General features: G+C 48.0%; 11 protein-coding genes across 11 annotated transcripts; 4 read left to right on the forward strand and 7 right to left on the reverse strand.

The window, feature by feature from the left end:
- Window positions 1-58: 58 nt before the first annotated feature.
- Window positions 59-1,145, forward strand: ARB_04647 (uncharacterized protein; the record flags this gene model as incomplete). Its single annotated transcript, XM_003017718.1, has 2 exons — window positions 59-333; window positions 398-1,145. The coding sequence occupies 2 exons, from the start codon at window positions 59-61 to the stop codon at window positions 1,143-1,145; spliced, it is 1,023 nt and encodes a 340-aa protein (XP_003017764.1).
- A 498-nt stretch (window positions 1,146-1,643) lies between these two features.
- On the reverse strand, window positions 1,644-3,307 carry ARB_04648 (FAD-dependent isoamyl alcohol oxidase, putative; the record flags this gene model as incomplete). Its single annotated transcript, XM_003017719.1, has 3 exons — window positions 1,644-1,669; window positions 1,779-2,712; window positions 2,765-3,307. The coding sequence occupies 3 exons, from the start codon at window positions 3,305-3,307 to the stop codon at window positions 1,644-1,646; spliced, it is 1,503 nt and encodes a 500-aa protein (XP_003017765.1).
- A 1,128-nt stretch (window positions 3,308-4,435) lies between these two features.
- Window positions 4,436-5,593, forward strand: ARB_04649 (dimethylallyl tryptophan synthase, putative; the record flags this gene model as incomplete). The annotated part of the gene is made up of 1 exon (XM_003017720.1): window positions 4,436-5,593. One exon carries the CDS (start codon window positions 4,436-4,438, stop codon window positions 5,591-5,593), a length of 1,158 nt encoding a protein of 385 aa, XP_003017766.1.
- Window positions 5,594-7,180: 1,587 nt separating this feature from the next.
- Window positions 7,181-7,782, forward strand: ARB_04650 (uncharacterized protein; the record flags this gene model as incomplete). The annotated part of the gene is made up of 2 exons (XM_003017721.1): window positions 7,181-7,477; window positions 7,564-7,782. 2 exons carry the CDS (start codon window positions 7,181-7,183, stop codon window positions 7,780-7,782), a joined length of 516 nt encoding a protein of 171 aa, XP_003017767.1.
- A 427-nt stretch (window positions 7,783-8,209) lies between these two features.
- ARB_04651 (uncharacterized protein) lies at window positions 8,210-9,970 on the reverse strand (the record flags this gene model as incomplete). Its single annotated transcript, XM_003017722.1, has 2 exons — window positions 8,210-9,631; window positions 9,824-9,970. 2 exons carry the CDS (start codon window positions 9,968-9,970, stop codon window positions 8,210-8,212), a joined length of 1,569 nt encoding a protein of 522 aa, XP_003017768.1.
- Window positions 9,971-10,517: 547 nt separating this feature from the next.
- On the forward strand, window positions 10,518-11,432 carry ARB_04652 (cyanamide hydratase, putative; the record flags this gene model as incomplete). Its single annotated transcript, XM_003017723.1, has 1 exon — window positions 10,518-11,432. The coding sequence occupies one exon, from the start codon at window positions 10,518-10,520 to the stop codon at window positions 11,430-11,432; it is 915 nt and encodes a 304-aa protein (XP_003017769.1).
- A 546-nt stretch (window positions 11,433-11,978) lies between these two features.
- On the reverse strand, window positions 11,979-12,653 carry ARB_04653 (uncharacterized protein; the record flags this gene model as incomplete). Its single annotated transcript, XM_003017724.1, has 1 exon — window positions 11,979-12,653. The coding sequence occupies one exon, from the start codon at window positions 12,651-12,653 to the stop codon at window positions 11,979-11,981; it is 675 nt and encodes a 224-aa protein (XP_003017770.1).
- An 879-nt stretch (window positions 12,654-13,532) lies between these two features.
- ARB_04654 (uncharacterized protein) lies at window positions 13,533-14,322 on the reverse strand (the record flags this gene model as incomplete). Its single annotated transcript, XM_003017725.1, has 2 exons — window positions 13,533-13,684; window positions 13,809-14,322. 2 exons carry the CDS (start codon window positions 14,320-14,322, stop codon window positions 13,533-13,535), a joined length of 666 nt encoding a protein of 221 aa, XP_003017771.1.
- A 2,180-nt stretch (window positions 14,323-16,502) lies between these two features.
- Window positions 16,503-18,680, reverse strand: ARB_04655 (uncharacterized protein; the record flags this gene model as incomplete). The annotated part of the gene is made up of 1 exon (XM_003017726.1): window positions 16,503-18,680. One exon carries the CDS (start codon window positions 18,678-18,680, stop codon window positions 16,503-16,505), a length of 2,178 nt encoding a protein of 725 aa, XP_003017772.1.
- A 63-nt stretch (window positions 18,681-18,743) lies between these two features.
- On the reverse strand, window positions 18,744-19,956 carry ARB_04656 (uncharacterized protein; the record flags this gene model as incomplete). The annotated part of the gene is made up of 3 exons (XM_003017727.1): window positions 18,744-19,300; window positions 19,378-19,784; window positions 19,826-19,956. 3 exons carry the CDS (start codon window positions 19,954-19,956, stop codon window positions 18,744-18,746), a joined length of 1,095 nt encoding a protein of 364 aa, XP_003017773.1.
- A 584-nt stretch (window positions 19,957-20,540) lies between these two features.
- On the reverse strand, window positions 20,541-21,772 carry ARB_04657 (uncharacterized protein; the record flags this gene model as incomplete). The annotated part of the gene is made up of 2 exons (XM_003017728.1): window positions 20,541-20,753; window positions 20,813-21,772. The coding sequence occupies 2 exons, from the start codon at window positions 21,770-21,772 to the stop codon at window positions 20,541-20,543; spliced, it is 1,173 nt and encodes a 390-aa protein (XP_003017774.1).

A 21,772-nucleotide genomic window follows, 5' to 3' on the forward strand; every position in this document is an offset into this window, starting at 1 on the left:
AACTCCCATCTCACTGTTACCCGACAAAAGACAGAACGAAGAGAGAACAGAATCTATCATGGGAAGCATTAATCCCCCCCAAATCCTCGACATCCGTCGAAGCAAATTTGAAGAGTCTATCCCAAAACAAGTTGAAGCGGGACTGTTATCTAGCCCAAAGACCCTTCCGGCACTTCTTTTTTATAGCACTGAAGGAATACAACATTGGAATCGCCATTCCCATGCGTCTGATTTCTATCCCAGACATGAAGAAATTCAAATTTTAAAGGACAAGGCTACAGATATGGCGGCATCAATCGCAGATGGGAGTGTTGTTGTTGACCTCGGAAGCGCGTAAGATTCTATATATCTACCCCTATATTTCAGTGTTGCCAACTAAATCATCGGGTAATTACAGAAGCCTAGACAAAGTCATACACCTTCTAGAGGCCCTAGAAGCTGCTCAGAAGAAAGTCACCTACTATGCGCTGGATTTGAGCTTTTCAGAGCTCACCTCAACCTTACAAGCCATACCAACCGATCAATTTGTTCATGTGCAGTTTTCTGCCCTTCATGGCACATTTGATGATGGCCTTCAGTGGCTAAAAGAAACCCCTGTTATCCGGGACCAACCACACTGCCTTTTGCTGTTCGGATTAACAATCGGAAATTTTTCCCGCTCAAATGCAGCGAAATTTTTGCATAATATTGCCTCTCACGCTCTGGTTGAGTCTCCTTCACAGAGCTCCATTCTACTGACACTAGATAGCTGCAAGGTCCCTACCAAAGTTACCCGGGCCTACACAGCAGAGGGTGTCGTTCCGTTCGCATTGGAGTCACTCAAGTATGGCAACACTCTCTTCCAGCAGGATGGAGGAGAAAACGTCTTTGATCCCGAAGATTGGTATTTCCTCAGTGAGTGGAATTACGTGCTTGGAAGACATGAAGCATCATTGGTACCTCGATCAAAAGACATCAAGCTCGGGCGGCCTCTGGACAAAATTGTGGTAGGCAAACACGAGAAGGTTCGCTTTGGGTGCAGTTACAAATACGACTCTGAGGAGCGGAAGGAACTCTTTGGAACTGCTGGGTTACGCGATGTGAAGTCGTGGTCGAAGGAAGGTTGTGATGTGGCATTCTACCAGCTGAAGTGTTGTCCAAACTAGCATGGACCGACTCCAATTTTTGGTTTGTTGTGGGCCTGGCGCTAGTTAGCTAGTTAACAACTGAGCTGAACCAGTTATTGAGGAGTGGGTTCACCAACCGAGTATTTTTTGTGTCACAAAAGTTTGCTCGTTTTAAGCACCATCCCGAAACCTAAAATTTAACTTTAAATGTGAGCCTATTATAACTTGTTCAGTAACTTTGCTACCCCCAAAAAATGGTAAATAGTACAAGCCTTCAGTCGAATTTCAAACATGGGTTCAGCTAGAGAGGAGAAAAGGCGCATTAGGCGTCATGGTCGGGTGAAGGATACTGTATTTTCACACTGTGGCGGAACATCCACAAACGTCTTTACTCTCAAGTTCAAGAGGAAGGGTATGGAGCTTTCTGCAAAACTAGATGGTTACAAGTGAAAGAGCTCAGGGAGATACGAAGTACTCAACATAACATTCAGGCAACAAAAGTTACCTTAAAATAAAGTTCAATCATCGGACAATAGCTTATGCATGAAGTAAACAGAGCTGTTCTAACGGCGAGCTACCTCCAGAGTGTTATCCCCTCAAAAATAGAAGTAGGAAAAGAAAGAAACCTCGTCACTTTCTGGTGCAGTGCATTCCGACTCTTCCGACACATACCTTCAGAGTCCCATCTCTCGCTACCAACACCAAGTTTGCTGAAAAAGAGATCATCAGTATCCCATTTCTTCTTGATGTTAGATAGACGGCCATAGTTCGGTCCCCAATAGATTTGTTGGAAGTCCTTTTCATTGGGATCCCCGACGTTGCGGTACGATAGCTTTAAATTAGGATCGAGCGCATATAACATAGGCATTTGGGTGTTGGTTAATCTCTCGCGAGCTTTTGCCCTGCCTTCAATTGACGGTTCGACTGTGTGTACGTAATTAATGAGTTGCGACGCCGACCGCCAAGCAGGGTGCATAGACGTTTCTGCCAGTTCTCCATTACTAATAACACGACCACCAAGATTACTGGTAAAGATAAGGTCACCAGCAGATACAGGGAGGTTTGCAAGGGCAGTTGCAACTTTCTCCGGCCCTTGGGGGGAGTCGAATAGTTGTTGGGAAATCGCGACAGTAGATCCAAGGACGCCGTAATCGTTGTCAGAGTGAATGTCTGGGACCTGTCTGTAATTGGAACTGAAGTGCGGTAAGTTCTTGGACGAATATGTGTATTTGACGTTGGCGCGGCTGAGTTTGGTTAGGAATGGTTTCATGCGACGATCGATGACGGTTGCCTCAGTTGCGTCAAGAAAAAAAAACTTGATGCTTGCTTGAACTGCAAGCTTGGGCAGGACTGCAATAACTAGTTGCCCACCGACATTATCGCGGTTAAGCGATTGTAAAGCAGTAAGGACTATCGACAGTCCCTGGGTCCATGATGACGAGATGGCTTGCGGGGCTTCAAGAAGAATCTCAGATATCACAACGGGAACATCCGGAAAGACACGCATGGTAGCTCGAGTGACAACCCCAAATGTCCCACCTCCACCGCCACGGAGAGCCCAAAAAAGGTCTTGGTTTTGGAGTGCATTAGCAACTACGAGCTCCCCCTAGAATGAAAGATTAGTTGTGATGGGCGGTAAGAGTGATTCAGGCACTTACATCTGCTGTAACAACCTCATACTCGAGCACGTTGTCAACACCAAAACCTTGGTTTAGACTTAGAAAGTCAGAAATCCCACCTCCCTGGAGGAAACCTCCAACTACCCCGACTGTCGGGCAGTCTCCGCCAAGCACCATGTAACCATGACGAGCAGCTTGAGCATATAAATTCCCCATCATTACGCCTGCACCAACAGTCACTGCTGGCCCAAGGGATGTATTCGACCCATCCAGTCGCATATCAGCATGGAATTGAATCTCCTGTAAGTGATGAGTATGGATTTGAAAGGAGTCTGGGGCACTCGATCTCCCCGCTAGATCATGTCCAGTATTACGAATGACAAGGCGAAGGTTGTGCTTCCTTGCAAACCGAACTGCCTCTTGGACCTGCTTGGTGGACTCCACTCCGACTGTAAAAAGAGGGATGCGGCCCTGGTGACAAGAATTCACGGCAGAGGCCGTCCGCAACGACCCCACTGGGCAGCTCTCGTTGGCTGTTTCACCAGCCTCCCACACCCAATCCTGCAGCACACCTGTGAGCATCATTAATGTTAGTCGAAAACAGTAAAAGGTACTGTCGAATAGCCGGAGCTTCACCTACCTGGATTGGAAGCCCTCCACCCACTATCCCTCGATAATAGCAAGATATTATCGCAGGCACTCCGGTTGAAACTTGGCCCATAGCAGACATGCGCCGCTGGTCTCAAACGATGAAGCTTCCCGTCAACCGATGTGTTGAATGAGTTCCAGAGTTCCTCGGATGGCCAGCACGATTCCCATGGCCGGCACCGACAAGAAGCCGGCTGCGTCTCCTGCGTGTAAATTAGCCAGCTCAGAAGAGCGACCAACCCAGTCGACCAGAGTAGAAATTGCATCCTGCAAGTTTGGACAGCGCTCAAAAATGGTAATCCAAATTGTGGCACAGCTGTTAAATAAACAAGCGGAGAGATCCCTGGATGAGCAAAGCGGAATTCTTCCTTTAGGATTGTCACATTGCTCCTCTAAATACCATAATTAGCGGTCATACAAGATAACACATTGGGCTTACAAGTCAATGATCCATTTTTAAGTTACTCCGCCTGTAATGAATTGGCTGGGCTGCAGCATCCAAATATTGGGAGAAAGCATGCATGCATTGCTTCGGTCGATCTAGAGCTCCATATCGGTCTCAAAATCTTTCTGAGAGGTTTCGTGTTCCACTAGGATGAAAGACACAAGCGGCCCGAAGCTAAAGCAGAGGAAAGAAGAAAAAAAAGTAAAAAAAGTCCAGACAGGGATGAGAGTGAGAGCGTGTTGCATGAGAAATATGTACACATCCCACCTCTAATATGCCCTGTGGTTATTGATAATATGGCGATTAAATTTGAAAAGACGAAGGGCATACCGGAACATTTCTTTTGGTATCAGGCCAGCTCGAAAGTTTGTAAGTAATGCGTAAGATGCACTAACTTGAACCATACAACTCTTGCCAGCCCTGTGGTTGGGTGATCTTCAGAGTTCTAAGGATGAAGTTCTATGCAGAAGTTGGTCTAAATTTTGCACCCAACTATCGATTGTGGTCCTGTCCCAGGCTATAATTATCTCAGAGTGACCAGGTCTCTCCGGTAGACACTCATCCTCAGCATCATTTTCACTATTGAGACGTCCCAAGTCTAGTTCAACACAATCGCAATGGGCTCTATCGAAATCCCTAACTGCTCCGGCTCGATCGTCTACAAGACGATATCCGACTTTATCGACTTCCCCAACCATGAACAGAAGCTATGGTGGCATAGCACGGCACCAATGTTTGCTGAGATGCTCAGGGTTGCCGGATATGACCTTCACTCTCAGTACAAAATTTTGGGTATTTTCCTCAACCACGTCATCCCATTCCTAGGAGTCTACCCAACACGGATAAACAACCGATGGCTGAGCATTCTAACTCGATATGGAACCCCGTTTGAGCTGAGTTTAAACTGCTCACAGTCGCTGGTACGATATACCTACGAACCCATCAACTCAGCGACTGGCACGGTTAAAGACCCTTTCAACACTCATTCCATATGGGATGCACTCGACCGGTTGATGCCACTGCAGAAGGGTATCGATCTTGAGTTCTTCAAACATCTGAAGCAGGACCTCACAGTCGATGACCAGGACTCTGCTTATCTCTTGGAAAATAATCTTGTTGGAGGTCAAATCCGAACCCAAAACAAGCTGGCCCTTGACCTGAAAGGGGGAAACTTCGTGTTGAAGACTTATATCTACCCTGCTCTCAAGGCCCTTGCCACTGGAAAATCGATCAAGACCTTAATGTTTGACTCCGTTTATCGTTTGTGCAGACAGAACCCATCGCTGGAAGCTCCTCTACGCGCTCTTGAGGAGTATGTTGATTCCAAGGGTCCTAACAGCACCGCATCTCCCCGATTGCTTTCTTGCGACCTGATTGATCCCAGCAAGTCCCGTGTCAAGATCTATATATTGGAACTCAACGTTACATTGGAAGCAATGGAGGATTTGTGGACGATGGGAGGCCGATTGAACGATGCGTCAACCCTAGCAGGACTCGAGATGTTGCGAGAGCTCTGGGATCTCATCAAACTACCACCTGGTATGCGAGAATACCCCGAGCCATTCTTGCAGTTGGGAACAATCCCCGATGAGCAGCTTCCCCTGATGGCCAACTACACGCTCCATCACGACCAGGCCATGCCTGAGCCACAAGTGTACTTCACAACATTCGGCCTGAATGACGGTCGCATAGCTGACGGGCTTGTGACCTTCTTCGAAAGACGAGGCTGGAACCACATGGCCCAGACATACAAGGACAGTCTGCGCGCCTATTAGTAAGTCAACCAACCCGTTTATAGCCGTAGGTCACAGAACACTAATTTTGATTCAACCAACAGCCCGCATGCGGACCAAGAGACCCTCAACTACCTGCACGCCTATATCTCCTTTTCATACAGGAAAGGAAAACCGTATCTTAGCGTCTATCTCCAGACCTTCGAAACTGGAGACTGGCCAATTTGTAAGTGTGCAACCGTTCAAATGAGAAAGTGGAACATCAATCTGACCGATATTGTTAGCCAACTTTGGGATTCCGGTGGTCAAGCCTCTCCGTAGCAATGTGGGATGCCAACACCCGATTTCATTCAGCATCCCAATCACCAAAGCCCCGCTCTTGGGCGTGTAAGTATTGAGCCAATATGCTATTGTTATTATCACTTCAAGACAGTTTTGCCAACAGTGCTTGACTTTGGGGGTTATCTTTGTAGATAAATGACTCTGTCTGGCGATTATGGTCCTTTGGCAGTGCAGAGATGATGTGCTGCACAGCATTCCCAAGAGCCAACCATGTGGTAGCTCGGTGTTGTTTCCTCGCCCCATCCCTTTTCCTCCTCTCGTGTTCGTTCTTCTCTTGGTCCTTAGTGAAATCCCTTTTGGTTGTTTTTCTTCACTTGATTTCCTAGTTTGACTTGGCTGCTTTAAACTCCAACGGGGCGACTCTTTTTCTAGAGTTACTGATTTTAGCTATTCCCTATTAATTGTCAGAAGATTTTCTTGTACCCAACATTTTTTGGAGACGGTCGAAAGTATCATGCTGCTCTATGGCAAATCCAGTTCAGACGATGCCTCTGCCGGCCGCTACCTGGGTATGGGGGGGTATGTTCAGTGCCGACCGCGTACTGGACGCAGTGAACGTAGTAGACGCTCTTCTCTTCCAGCCTGGGGAGAGGATGGAGCGGACGCCGTGGGGGTGGCGAACGTCGTCAAACAGCCCCAAACGGGTTAGACTACCCGTCGAGCGTGCCAAGCCCCGGGTATTAACATCACGTGATAACTACTGCCAAGTTTTGCCGCGTTTCGAGCTGGTTTGAGCGCATTAAAGTGAACTATTTTTGGTCCGGAGGGGGGACTTTCGCTTATTCCTTTTTATATCAGGGGGGATTAGAGGGACGGAGGGCATGGTGATAGCACTGCCGGCCTCGGTAACTCGCTTACTGCGTAAAAATGGGTGTCCCGTCCGTACAAAGTATATCTTCGTGCTCCCGGGCTACAGTCTGAGAAATTTCGCTTAGACCGTTAGTAACTATGTCCTCCGTAATAAGCTACCTTCTGCCGCGGTCAGGTCTATATAAAAAGGGTGGACGGCCCTCTTTGTCACCCCATCATCTCCATCTCCCTACATCATCTTCTAACGGACTTAACACGTCTTGTATATGCCAAACGACAGAAGAAAAGAAGAGGCATCAGCATGTTCACTAACCAGCTTCTGATCCTCCTCGCCTTTGGCATGAGTATTGTCTCGGCCCATTTCCGCGTCGAATACCCTTACTGGCGAGGGAACTCCTTCAAAACACAGTATACTCGTCCATGTGAGTCCCATAGCATCGTTGCAAATCAGGAGGTTCCCCCCCCCCGCAGCTGACAATGGCTCCAGGCGGCGGCGTCAATGTCACGACGAACCGTACTCAGTGGCCCGTTGACGGCGGTGCTATCCTCTTCAGGCCTACTCACCATTGGGCTCTGACCTATGTCAACCTCGGCTTGGGAGATGATGACTCCATCATCTTCAACAACACACTCGTCCCTGGCTTCAACCAGACTGGAAACGGTACCTTTTGTTTCCCGAAGATCTCCATTCCAGCAGGTCTAGGTATCAGAGACGGCACAAACGCAAGCCTGCAAATTGTCCAGGCGTCAGCGGGTGGTGCGGCGCTGTACAATGTATGTACATATATTTGCCCCGACGTAGGCAAGGAGACAGAGAGGCCTTGAAGAAATAAATTCGCTAACATGATACGGGTATATAGTGCATGGATATCACATTCTCCAGCTCACCTAAAAACCTCCTCGCCCAGGGTATGTGCGTCAACTCTACCGGAGTTGGCGGCATGGCTATCACTTCAGCTCCCACTTCTGGAGAGGGAATGCCATCCCCATCCAGCGGGGGCGCCATTTCCAGCGCAGGCGCTGCTAGCATGGGAGCTACTGCCTTGCTTGCCTTTGCTGTTGCCAGCTTGCTCATTTAAATAGATCATTCTCTGCGTGGATGAGAGTATTGCTGCCTAGTTAATCAGTTTTAACCACGGGAATGACAATGTGATCAGCATGCCTCTGGCTCTAGGTATCACACCCGCTTGCACTTGTAATTTGGTAAACGACCTTCTATTCCGCCATCTTTTCTCCTGGTTAATGAGCCAAGGATCTGATGTGCAAAATATAAAACAGACTATCATGCAGACTCGCTAAGTTGGGTATATAAAACAGCAACAACAGCAAAATTTCTTGTAGTACATGAAGTCAAGAATCATGAAATAAAACGCTGATAACAAAAATACGTGAAAAAATTTAGTACGGGGCATGGCTAAATCACAGATATTCAAATGCTGGCTTTCACTAACAAAGGAGAGGGAGGAAACTTCGAAAAATTAACAAATTAGTTCGGATTCAGGTTGTCTATTTACTGCCCATCTTCTCCAACAGCATGGCTGCTGCTTCGGCAGTATACCCAAAAAATACTGGCCCATTAAAGACCATTCTCGGCTGTGGATTGGGTATATGGGTAATAGGCGCCTCTGGGGAAAGGTTTGATCGTGGGACGGAGTAGGTATTTGTTTGGGTATTTGTGTGCGGCATTTGATGATGCGAGTGAATATGATGGCTGCTTGCTTCGTCAATTTCAGGGCCAGGTTGTTCGCCTTCGTCCACAGACGCATCGAGAGTGGCATTGGCTTCAGCCTCTGCTTCTGCGTCATTCCCGAACGTTGACGCCTGTCCAAGAGGACTTAGGCGGCCTTGAGAGGGCAAAAGCATTGTTGGATCCTCATCTACCACTTCCGGCTTCTCATAGTGTGACTCGGGTGGATGGGTAAAGGTATGATCTACGGCAGGCTGTTCAGGAGGCACATGAATACCCCAAGGGCGACTCGGCGATTCCCCTACACGTACATCGCGTAGAGGGCGTTCGAAGTGGCCCTGTCGGTCATAATCGCCATTTGTGAGGCCCTGGTGTTCGTCCGGAACAGGCGCTGCAGTTTCGATTTCCTCAGGAGACGTTGAGCCCGCCGGCGGTGACTTATTGCTCACGTCTTCTGCCCATTTTTCAACCCGTTCGACTGAGCTGGGCTGAGCAACAGGCTCCGTATCTCCCTGCCGGGTTTCATCTATTTCATGAGGGATTGAGAGGTATGGCTGATGGTATTCGCCAAGCCCTTTCACCATATTTATCACATTGCCATATTTGGCATCAATTTTCCGGCTGGTCTGGGGATTATTCTGGTACCGGCGAATACAAACTGAGTGACTTCTTGGAATCTCATGCTTGTGGTTTAGAAAGTATTCTGCCAGTTCCTCAGGAGAATGATCCCCCAGGTACCGGATAGGGCAGCGTGCCGACGAGGAGTGTACTGTTGAAGGCGCACCTTCTCCAATCTTCTCCAGCTTAATGGGGTCTCCTTCGTCATTCTGACAGCTTTCACCATTTATATTTGTTTCTTCTCCTGCACCGGCCGATGGGTTGGAGTTTTTGAAAGGGCATCCAAGTGCACCCTTGATGCCATTTGTCGTGAAATCATGTTCCATCGAAGTTCTACGCTTTCCATGATCAAAGGGACAAGTTCGCAAAGTACTGGAGTCTTGTGTATTTTCTAGCTTGCGTAAGGCAGCCGTAGAGATCTCTAAGCTCTCGGTGATGTTCTTTGTTTCCGTAGAGGATATATAACCTGTCTTCTCCATACTGGTGACCCATTCGACATTGTCGGTGGCAGTCTCATCAAGACTGGGCGGATGATGAGTAGAGCCTAAGATTGTATCTAGTTTATTATCTGAGCCTTCGGGGAGCGTGCTTGCAAGCTTTTGATACTGTTCAAAGCAAGTTAGCTATGATGTTCGATACAACAAAAAGACATATCAACACTAGTTTATGAAGCCATCAGATAATACATGATAATCGTTCATAGCTGCATGAGCAACTCTTGATCTAGAGCTAATCGGATTTTTCTCATCATTTGGCAGTGGGGGTTGGGGGGGATGATAAGTGGGAAGAGAGAAGTACAGCAGTACATTGCATACCTCATCAAAAGCATACTGAAGCCGGCTCTGAAGCATTTGCTCCTGCCGAGTCAACTTTCGTGCAATCTCCAGGAGTGCAACAAATCCTCTCGCCAGAATCTTCAGCTCATCATTTTGTCCAGCAGCCTCGGTCACTGCAGGAGTCATCTTTTCGGGTGATAAGAGGGCACACTACTTATCGACCACGACTTTCTTACAGAGTCACAGAGTCTTCTTCCATGAAGAAGAGCAACAAGGAAGACGCTCGCGTGGGAGAAAAGAAAGGAAAAAAAGAAAAAGAGAGAAAGAAATCTCGAGGTTGAAATAGTTTTCTGCTAGCTAAGTTGGCCCAGTCGGGGCTCGTGACCTGTCATGTGACGTAAATATTATGTAAGATTAACTTAGTTACCCAGTGATTATATAATGTTGACTAATTTGTTAGACTCCATATTACTCAGCCGTCGCGTTCTTGATCAACGTCATTCCCAACTTCGCAGCAAATTATGACGGAATGTAAGGAGCGGAGAGCAATGCGGGAGGCATATAAACACAAAAACATGGCTATAGAAGGCTGGCGTAGTATAAACTACTACCATATTCCCAACAATAGCGCATCCTAACGGGCTGTTGACTTCGAACGCATTTATTGCCCTCTTAACTAGTTACCTTTGTCAAATTGGGCTCGAAGTTGCCATTAGGTACCAATACCAGCACCATGCCACCAATTCCCGGAGGCCCAGCTGATATATTCGGCTTCACTGCTGTTGATGCGTCTGCAGAGAAGCTCTTCGATCAGATTGGGCTTCGGGATATGCCTCCACCTCCTGTAATACCAGTCTCTGCAACCCCGATTCCCCAGACAATCCTAGCAGGACGCATAAAGGGGTATGCTAAAGTCCATCTTCCTACTCCTACATTCCACCACTCTATGAGAGTATATCACTTTGGAATTGCCATGAAGCGTTATGCGTTCCCATCCTGGGCATTCAGTGACGAAACTTACTTTATTACTTGCATGCTGCACGATATTGGAACCACAGAAGATCATCTTCGAGCTTCTCGTATGAGTTTTGAACTTTACGGTGGCTTTATAGCCATGGACTTGCTTCAATACCCTATTAATGAGCATGCTTCCACCATCATTGATCCTGAAAAAAGAGTCACTGCATCAAATGCGCTTGCTGAAAGCGTCGTTGAGGCTATTATGCGGCACCAGGACATACGTGATACCGGGAAGATCACCGCTTTGGGGCAATTGATCCAGCTGGCCACTATTTTTGGTGCGTCTACATTTCTTCAGCATCTATTCCGTCCAAACCTTGGGTCAATGTTGATATTTGCTAACACCGAAAAAGACAACATCGGAGGGCATGAACAGTTGCTTTCAGCGGAAACAGTAAATGATGTTATTAAGCATTACCCACGTATGCAGTGGAACAATTGCTTTGCAGCTACAATTCGCAAGGAAATTTCCCTCAAGCCATGGGCACACTCTACTACTCTTGGTACTGACGAGTTCCCATCGCGCATCGAGAATAATCCTGTCGGTTTAAAGTTTGAGAGCCTGGAAAAAAGCGTTGATGAAGAAGGTGGTACAACTGGCGACGTCAAAGGTATGGATGGCAAGTAATAAATGTTTTCACCTTTATCGAACCCAAAACATGATTTCGTTGCCGTGGTTGTATAGGGTCATTGAATACAACATTATCTGCTGGCCCCTCGGACCCCTTGCCTAACCATAGCTAGTAGTACATGCTTTATTGCTAGTGTGAATACAGATTGCTATTATTGAACTAGGCCCCCCTCTGATGACTTCCATTTTTGCCAGATGGATACTTATACTTACTGTATATTTAGTCCATTCGACACATACAAAATTCTCTAGAAGACGGGGGCTCTTGATGGCCTCCGAAGGCTAAAACTGTTGATGGATATCTTATCATCTTGCAAAGATATAGGACGTCGCTCGTCTTTTAATCTATACCCACAAGCAACTGCCACCGAATCGATACATACTGTAAATATACGAAAAGCATCTTGGAACCGGATTCAAACACCTTGACATGATTAAACATCGTCAACACTGCTAACTAATAGAGAAATTTGGGAACAGCCAGACAACACAGTCCCAGTATCGGTGGGCATCGCACAGAGGTAGATCAGACATGCAGACCAACTACAGCTTTAACATGGCCAGGATAACAGCGTGGGAGCCATCTTCCCCATTCACGTCTCCGATATACCCAATTCGGCCGCTCTCATAGGGTGCAAACACAATGGCGGCTTGAGTTAGATCGCGGATAGGTTCCGGGTCAAAGACATGGGATTCTATCGTTGACTCTTCGTCTGCCGCATAGAGTCTGCTGTCAGGCGAAACGTTCTTGAGATGAAGAGCTTTCTGGCTATACGATGTTTGTAACCCCTCCATGGACAGTCCCTGACAATTCGTGTTGACATGCACAGTTGTTCGATGATAACTCCCAGATTTCCAGGGGAGACCCCAGCTGAACTCGAAGAAACGATTGAGATGATCCGGCTTTGCGAAGGAACTAAAAGTGGCCCCGAACACGATTGTACCACCACTCCGAACGTAGGAGATTATTTTCTCGAGAATTGTGGCATACTTTGTTTTCAGGAGAGCAGCATCAGTAGCGAATATCGCGTCAGGCGTATATTCCGAGAGATATCTTACAGCCCCGTCTAGTTTCTTTGCTCGCTGGACCTTTGCTTTCGAAAGGAGGCTATCAATAAGGTCCTTGTACATTTCGTCGAAGAAGGCTTCTGTTTCAAGTGAGAGAAGTAATATTCGCGGCAGACTTGTGGTCTCAGCGGACGGCTGTTGGGAATTCATCTTGTCACTTTAACCGCTGTTTCTGACTGCTCTTAATGGCTTTTCTGGGTTCGTTTGAGCTGATTGGAGACGATGGTCGAGAGAAGAGGGGTTACCAACGTGTGGCAGTTGCCTGGGTCGCGATTTATATTATTAGTCAACCAGGTAGCTAACTTATACTACCTCCATTAATCCAGATGCCCGGAACGTTGACAAGTCTATTGGAAGGGAAAACCATTGTAGCTAGACGCTGTCTTTATTGAAATTGCCTGTTAACTACTAATTGCACCACTTAGTTGGCTGTTTTGTGTTTCGAGGATAACTACCTTTCGGTCCTAACGAACTAACTCCAATCGCCGCAACAATAGCCATGTATGTCATGTCATTATTAATCCCTAGGGGAAAGGATAATATTATGGGTCATAGAAGGAAATTTTTGCCTTTATCAAGTAAAAGTGTGAGAGAGAAAACCAATGGGAATAACAGCAATGGGGAAACATGGGATGTAACTTGAAGTTCTTTTTTGTTGAGATATAAGAGAAAAGGGCGGAAGGGGTCTTGGTCTAGTATGCCCATGCCATCTGCTGCTCAGGGGTCCCAAACAAAATAGGCTGCAGAGTCAAATCAAGCACTAATCTGTGTAAAGCATAGCATGGTATAAAATTGAATCCCAGGTGAAATCGAACACAGTAGCTCTTCCGAAGCGAGGATGGTGTGTGTGTGTGTGTGTGTGTGTGTGTGTATTCATTAGAATTAATTCTGGCTGGGCTTTGCGTTTTGGGTCTGGTTCTAGCAGACGAATCGAGGGTATGGTTGACTTTCTGAGATAAAGCCCGTCTATAGTGGGCAGGCATGCATAGTTGGATGTTGACTGGTTGAACTGGACACGTGTATCATAATTTATTTGCTCTCTTGAGTTGCGAGGAGGGTATAGACCGGGGCAGGGAGCTTGTCACGGCCCTTGAGGAAGTCGAGCTCAAGCATGAAGACAAAACCGAGGAGATTGCCTCCAAGTTTCTGTACGAGGGAGCCTGCTGCATATGCAGAGCCACCTGGTAGAAAATATTTAGACTTAGCATGGAGGGGTATTTCTTTTTTTTTTTTTTTTTTTAAAAAAAAAAAAAAAAAAAAATGTAAAAAAAAAAAAAAAAGAAGGGAGGAAGTGAAGGAACATACCAGTTGCAATGATGTCGTCGACTACGATGACCTTCTGGCCCGGCTTGATGGCATCGCTCTGCATCTGGAAGAAGTCACTGCCGTACTCCTTCTGATACTCCTGGGTGATGACCGGTCCAGGCAGCTTTCCCTGCTTCCTGACGGGGACAAAGGCAGCCCCGAGTCTCAGGGCCAAGGTAGGGCCGAAGAGAAACCCGCGAGCATCGAGGCCGACGATGACATCTGGTTTCTGGTCTGCACCGTAGGTCTCGAGCAGATGCAGCTCGAGGCCCCTGATGAGCGACTCGTGGAGGGCGGGGTCTGCGAAGATGGGTAAGATATCCTCGAACAGGATGCCTGGAGACGGGAAATCCGGGAACTGGCGCAGAGACGAGCGCAGCTTCACCTTAAGACTGGCGAGTTCGGCGGTGCGGGAGGCAGAGGAGGCGGCGTCCCCGGCGACTTGGGCGGTGGAAGAGGCATTGGACTTGTCGCGATAAGCCTGCTGGTTATCGGCGGAGGGGGGAAGGCTCATGCTAGACGGAGTGAAGGGAGACGGTGGGAGCGGGAGAGTCGAGCGTCGCAGCGGACAGATGTAGATCTAAAGAGAGATATAGAGGATATATATAGAGAGAGAAAGAGAGAGAGAGAGAGAGAGAGAGTGCGTGTGTGTGTGTGTGTGCGAGTGTGTAGATGGGAGGGAGTGAGAGGTGAGGTTGGAGGTGAGGTGAGGTGAGGTGAGGTGGGATGGAGGGGAGCAAAAGCCGCCCTGCTAAATAGTTAACTAGTCAACAGCTGAAAATCTCTCCTGACGGGACGCCGTGGCTAGTTGGAGCAGCCCGACCAACGACAGAGAAGAAAAACTCCCGATGATAAATACAGCGGCCGCCTGGGATCCTCTCCTGTTCCCCTGCAAGCTCCAAGGTCCAGCCCTAGCGGAAAGCGAAGCAACCAAGCAGTTAACTAGTTGACTAGTTGCGGGTACGGCAGCGCAACAGCAGCATGCTATAATACATATACATCACAAGTACACAGGCGCTGCGGTTATCCTCCTCTGCGCACTCGCCAGCACCTCGACTCGACCAGACAGGCACGTCCAGCGGGCGGAGGGCGCACGGCAGCCAGTCAGCCAGGCAGCAGCAGGGCCGTCGACAGGAGAAGCCGAAGTCGAACATGCGCTTCTCGCCCTCGCCCTCCGCCCATGCCGGTGCGACTCAAAAGGTCGGTGAAGCGGGAAGAAACACACAACCTGGACGCATCCCGGGATCGAAGAAGGGCTCCAAGGGCCTCTCCCCCTCCCCTGATCGACCTTTCAGCGTTAGTTATCTCTTGGTTTCTGTATTGTCAAGAAAATAAGTTACGGCGGATGGAGCTGCTGGCTGCCTGGACGACAACGACTGATTGATACACGGAGAACTTCCTTGGGTGTGGATATAAGATGGGGGTACCTTGATCCCTCCCCCCTTTTTCTCCCATCTTCTTCAAGATCTACGGCGTGAGCGGGCAGACAGGCAGAAGACAGACAGTCAGTTCAGCCAGCCATGGCCGGCTCGCTTTCTCCAGGAAGGACACGAACTCGCAAACACGACATGTCCGTCTTCATCCACCGGAAGGCCGTCTAGGCCCGTCTTGTCAAAGCATCAAGGGAAATAATATAAAATTATAAATCCCCCCTAATATAATAAATAAGTAAAAATAACAACGACAACACAACAAACAACCAAAAAAAAAAAAAAAAAAAAAAAAAAAAAAAAAAAAAAAAAAAAAAAAAACTTGGTCATACCGTGTGTCACACCATATTTCTCCCAGAAGAGTTCCAGCGTGTCTCACAGCGTTTGTCCCGATGCAACGTCCACATGGAATCCCCGTCAACCCTGGCTGGTCCATCCTCAGTATTCAGAACGCATCTTGGAAGCGTTCGAAGCAGTGTACTCCGTATTCCTAGACCTCCCGTCACCAAAGTCCTTGATCCAATATTGCGTGCTACGATGATATACTTAAGAACGGCCCTTCTCGCCGCTTTAGTTAGCCTCACCCCGCTGTTCCAGCCCCTGCGCTGCCACCTCCTGACGTCTTGGAGCAGACATACCCTGAACTAGCAACACGTCCTTCGTCCAGGACCACGCCACCCCTCTGTAGCACTTGATAGGAGGGTGTTTAAACAGGAGACTGTAGAGAGAGAGAAAAGAGTAGCGGTTAAGAAATAACCTATGGCTTGAGGATACAGGTATAAAATAGGGCGTATATATAGGAGCTTCCCCTATATGGTTAGGGAGGATAAAAGGGTGGTATCTTAGCAATTAGGCGGTATCGAGTATCTAATATTAGTTAAGAGTCAAGGCATTTTCAATTGCTTGAAACTGGTTGAATTCTTCATAGTACAAGGTTAATGGTACAAGACATCCGCTGTGCGTGAGATGCCTGTGTCATCGCGACAGTGTAACTTACGAACGTCTCGTTCCGCCGCTTGACCTCACGAAGCTCTAATAATTCCTCGTCATTCTATCTGCAGTCTTTTCGTTGGTAGTACGCCTATAGTTCAAGCGTATATATCAAACATAGGGATATCAGGCACAAAAAAGGGGGGATTAAAAAAAAAAAATCATAATAAGGGGGTTAGGCACCATCACTAAATACAAACAACCCAAAGTGTCTAAAGGGAAAAACAAGAACGTGGAGCTGTGTACTACCGCCCAAAGACACCGTAATTATACTCTATATGACAATTAGATTGCTGATTGGTATGCCCTGCGACTGGATCTCATATCTCCGTCGGATCCCTACTCCCAACGCATGGTTGAAGTATTCATAGGTTTTTTCTCCGCCCCCGACCATTACCATGCTTATTGGACGAGGTCGAGGGAAGCCCCCGACCACAGTCTGCATTTCATCTAGCAATGGTCGAATCAAGGATGACTCCTCATCTGCTGCAGACTGGCGTCGCTTTTCTCCGGGTTGGGGGTATGAGACAACAACGACAAGTTGCAGAGACGAACGAGAGGGCCGGAAGGAAGGTATGTTTCTCAGTTTGTCAGAAAAGGTACAATCTCCTCGCTTCACTACTATTATTTGGTGTGTCTGGGGGATAGACGGCGGAAGGCGTTTATCACACAGGTGGCCCGCAAGGTAGATACTGGACCAAGAGAGGCGGGTCATTGCGTGTTTGGAACCGGGTGACGGAGGCGTGAATGTTGCATCTTCCTCGCCCGGTAATGGAGCTGAGCCTATCCCAGTGGAGGAAATGGCCGGTATTGAAAACCGGGCTATTGGACGGCGGAATATCGGCGGTGTTACCGATGGGAGATGCTGGAGCTCATCACGTATAAGGGCTGTTACATGACTAAGGAGCGAAGAGAGAGCTGATTTGTGACTCTCGGGTTTACCTGCATGGTCATCTGCCTTTGCTGTAGAGGAGTCAAGAACGGGACCACCACTGACAACTGTGCCTTGGTCAGTAAGAGACGCGGCGGATGAGGAAGAGTTGTTCCGGTAGACGATGTCTGGCTTGACATCAATGATTATGTCCATCATGATAGTGTCAGGGGTTTGTGTAAAATTGGGATCGGTTGGACTCAATGCACTCGTGGTCTCGCGGGAAACGAAAACCTTCTCGTTCTTGCCTAGGGGGATATTGCTAACCACTTGTATACGGAACCCTTCCTTGGAGGAAATGGTATTGCCTGAATACAGAGGAGCATCTTGAATCATACCCAGCCGTAGACCTCCAAAGGATTTAATTAGAATCCCACCTTCAACACGTTCTAAGCTTGGAGGCCCTTGAATCGTACTGGAAAGAGGAGGAAACGTCAGATCCAAAGTCGGCCGCACAGCCATCGGCGAACTGACAGCATCTCGAGGTACCAATGAGGGGGGAAGAGTCCAAGGGAAATATGTATAATTCGATGGAGAACCCAAGTCAGAAAGTGTAACACTAGGACCATCAACCGAAAACTCAACGATGGGAGATTCAGGTTGTGTTTTTGGAGGCGTTAGACGTAGACGCGCCAAGCTTGCTGCATGGAAAATATCCGGCCGGGCAGCGGTGGAAGATACACCGAAGGGGTTCCGCACTGCTGGCGGCCCACATGTGCCTACTGAGGCATTCTTATGTTGCTTCCACTCCTGTTGGAGACGAGGCGGAGTAGTCTGCTTCGCCTTTGCTGGAAGGACAAGCGGATGTCCTTCCGTACTGTAGACGTATGGTGAGTCGATCTTGTTCAAAGGATGGGATGGCTCGAAAAGGAGATACAGGTATTTGGACGTCTCCCCGAGGAAGAAGCTTTCCATCCTATCGCTCTGATCTCCTCTTCTGACATTCTGGAGACCAGCCCAGCCGCATTTGGTCCAGCATCGCCTTTTGATATCACGCAGAACCATCTCACCCACATAAAGATACCAGGGGTCTTCGGTTGCCCTATACAGATAATACGTGGATTCGATGAATTCGGGACGGCCACCCCACCACTCAAGTCCGCCCTCTATGTCTCCCGTTGCAACATTCCAACGCTCCGGAAGGGCCGAGAAACGAGTCCAGAGTGCAGTATTAAGAAGGTGAGTCTCAGCAGCTTCTTCAACGTTACCTGCTAGAGTGAGAAGACCGGGGAAGTACGCACTCAAACTATCCATCCAAAGTGCGCGGGTGGCCCCAGTGGTAATGTCGCCCTGTATGTAGTGAGGATATTGGTAGCTTGAGCCTCTGTATAGGTTGGTTTTTATCGCTTCGAACGATTCCTCCCAGACTTTGAGAAAGCTATCTGGTGAGTGGGCCTGATATGGTAGTGGCAAGAAGTAGTTATCGTATTCATGGAACGGTCCAGAAGCGTTAAATTCCGGCGGATAGCCTTCTGACAACAGTATATGGGATTTCAATGCATATTCAAAAAAGCTGTCCATGCCTGCCCCGATCTTTGTATATCAATAGTGTAAGTTAGTCGTGATATACAGCCAACACTTGGATTAAGAGAACCTCACCCCGGTATAAGTTTGAGTCCATTCTCCGGTCTCAGCATTAATCCCTGCTCCAATGAGCCCCAGCTCACTCCTTCTATCCCATACGCTCCAAAATGCCCGTTTAGCGAATTCTTCATATCTGCCATCGCCTGTCAATCGGCTGAGTACAGCAAACTCCAAAACTAGGCTTCCAGCGCCAGCGCTGCAGTTTTCTGTAATTTCAACAGGACCATCTTCATCATAATCTTCATTGTTGTCGTATCCAGTCCATATTCTAGAGTTGAGCGGGGAGTTAGGATGAAAAGGGACCCCATTTCGTAGGTTGACCCGAGGATACGGAATTCCGGTGGGAGTATAGAAGGCAGGAAGGAGGCGCGTTCCTAGATCCCTGGCAAGTCTAAGCAACTGTCCATCATACACGAACCCATTCTCCCATTCAATTCCGCCCTCACTACCCAGTGGTTTATTCCACAGTTTTGCAAACTCCTTCTCCTCCAGTGGAGGCTCATAGCCACGTATTGGGAGCTCCCCCACAGCAAAGAGATGGGCGCTGAGGAGCCCACCTATCAATAGTTTAAAATGAATCAGCCATTTCATAGTTCACCTCGAGTCCCGATGAAGCATTATATCCTTTACTCACCTAGACCTCGAATCACACTTTCAAACACCTGCACCTTGCTATCAACCTCAAATCCTTTGCTTCGGGACCCAATTCCATTAGGACCATCCGACCCATCCCCGTATAATTCCACTAAATCTCTCACTCCATTCTGAAAATATCTCCACGCCTTGCGGCCGTTCAGATCTGTCGAGTTTGGATATGATAGGATCGCGAGGGTGGATAAGCTGTCGACAAGCGTTAAGGAATAATTCCCTAGGACGTCATTGAGCTCAATATGCGCTGGGTTCTTTCGATCCCGTGTCAACGGCTGGCAGGACACCGGTCGTAGTTCGTCTTCGGGGAAGGCATATTTCATGTAATTCTCAAACCCGTGAAAAAACATATGTTCCGTTTCTTTTCTGGAATATGTAGTTGTGAGTGTCGAGCTGCATGTCGTTACTGTCATATGAAAGGGAAAGGAACCCACCGAAGCTCTTTAATCTGGCTTTCCAGCATGCCCAGGGTGCAGGTAAGCCATAGCGATATGGCAAGCAAGTAGCCCAGCCATGATGATGGGAGGTGAATGGACATATGGGAGCGTCGGTCTGTCGAGCGCATCACCAAGAGGAAATTGGTAGTCGCAATGTCATTAGGATTGATTGCCTCTGTGAGTTCCCAAACCCGACCAGAAGCCGTATCAAGGGTAGACCTGCGTTTATGCCAGTTCAATGCGTGTTGGAATAGTTTGTGTAGTCCCTTAAATCTGCACGCTAAACTAACTACTTAAATTCGGCATGTGGACAGATGTGCGCGTTGGTCGGGTTTACATCAGCGGAGCCAAGGCCGCATGCACGGGCAGTTATTTTAGGCACAGAGTAACTAAGTTGTCAACTACGCGGGAGTGTAGCTTATTTAGATTGTGAATTTGAACATATGCATCGGTCATTATATGATACTTGTTGTCATTAGAGTCGGACGATAACTGTAGGACTTGAAATTAGGCCGTAAAGTCATATTCTCGAGTTTTAGTTGTAGTTACCTAAGTTACTTACGGGAGAAACCCCAACAGAAGCCCCTAGGAACACAAATAGTTAAACAAACACATCAAAATCAGAATCCTCAAGAGAGGCGAATGGTTATTTTGGTATAGTCACGACTAGGACGGAACATTGATTGGGTACTGAGCCGCAGTGGCATTTTGTTTATTGCTCGGTTGGCGCTGTAGTTGAGCTTGTGGAAGTACCCTGTAATTGGGGCTGGAGATTGACAACAGTGGACGGCTGCCCCTCGTCCGAGATATAGCTAGGAGGCCGGTTTGTGCTTGGCGGTCGGGGCTCGCCCATGCTCTGAGAGTGGCAACGGTTGGGTTTCTGCGGGTCGATACGTTGCCAGTAAAGCCGGCTTGGGTCCATTTTCTAATGACTATGTTATCATTCGTTGTCTGTATAATGTAACTATCCAAGTCCAGGCTTACCACACTGCCCCTCCAAAGGCCATATGCTGGAGGTGGAATGGAGATTTGGCCAGGTTTGTTTTCGCCCTCCTCAGCCTCAGTTCCGAGGCCCATCTCCAAATCAGTTGCAAATATGACGGGGATAGGTCGATCAATATGGGTGAAGCTCTCGACCATATCGGGGTCCCGGGTGGGTTGGTTATAATGCACCCGACGTCGGCGCACCTGGCGTCGTTTCGCCGTCATCAGCAATCGGATGAGCGAATGGCAGAAATATACTGTACAAGCCATCAAGGCAATAATTAGAATGATGTGGAATTCAAACTTCTTTCCTGAAGAAGTGACGGCAAGGACAAGATCTAAGCATATAGTTAGTATGTGAATCGAGCACAGGAAGCAGGGACTGGATGGCGACAAACATGTTGTTAGCACACTGGCTAAAAAGATCCCTGAAATGGCACAGTCTATAAGTTTCCTCCTTGTTGATCTAGCTTTCGCCCGCGGCCGCATGCAGAGCAGCCATCCTGCCAATTTGCTCCGACTTGGCTTGTGTTTTGGTTGATGAGGGTGAGCCTCGACGGAACGCTGAATCCAATTGAGTAATACACCTCCTCTATGAATATGGTTCTCGACTCTCTGTTGTGCCCGTGAGCTTGTCATATGGCCACCTGATTCTGTACTGGGGGGTGAGAATGGTAGTATATTATCATTTGGCGGCGCGTTGTTGTCTATCACGGAGCCAGTCGATGAAATAGACCTTCTTCCTGACGAAAGGTTTCGTTCACCGCGTACACTTCCACCTGATCCGGGATCATACATGCGTATCTCCGCTGCAGATAGCCGTGAGGGTTTATAAGAATTCTCTACGCCGCAGGATCCAGGAGGAGAACCCCCAGCAAAGAGAGCGGAAAGGCGAGAGCGGATTTTTTGAACCCGGTCCGCCATGGTTAGTCCACTGACAGCATTATCTTCGGTCGCCAT

This window comes from Trichophyton benhamiae (genome assembly GCF_000151125.1).
Source record: "Trichophyton benhamiae CBS 112371 chromosome Unknown contig01293.0, whole genome shotgun sequence".
In the NCBI taxonomy this organism is placed as follows: domain Eukaryota; kingdom Fungi; phylum Ascomycota; class Eurotiomycetes; order Onygenales; family Arthrodermataceae; genus Trichophyton; species Trichophyton benhamiae.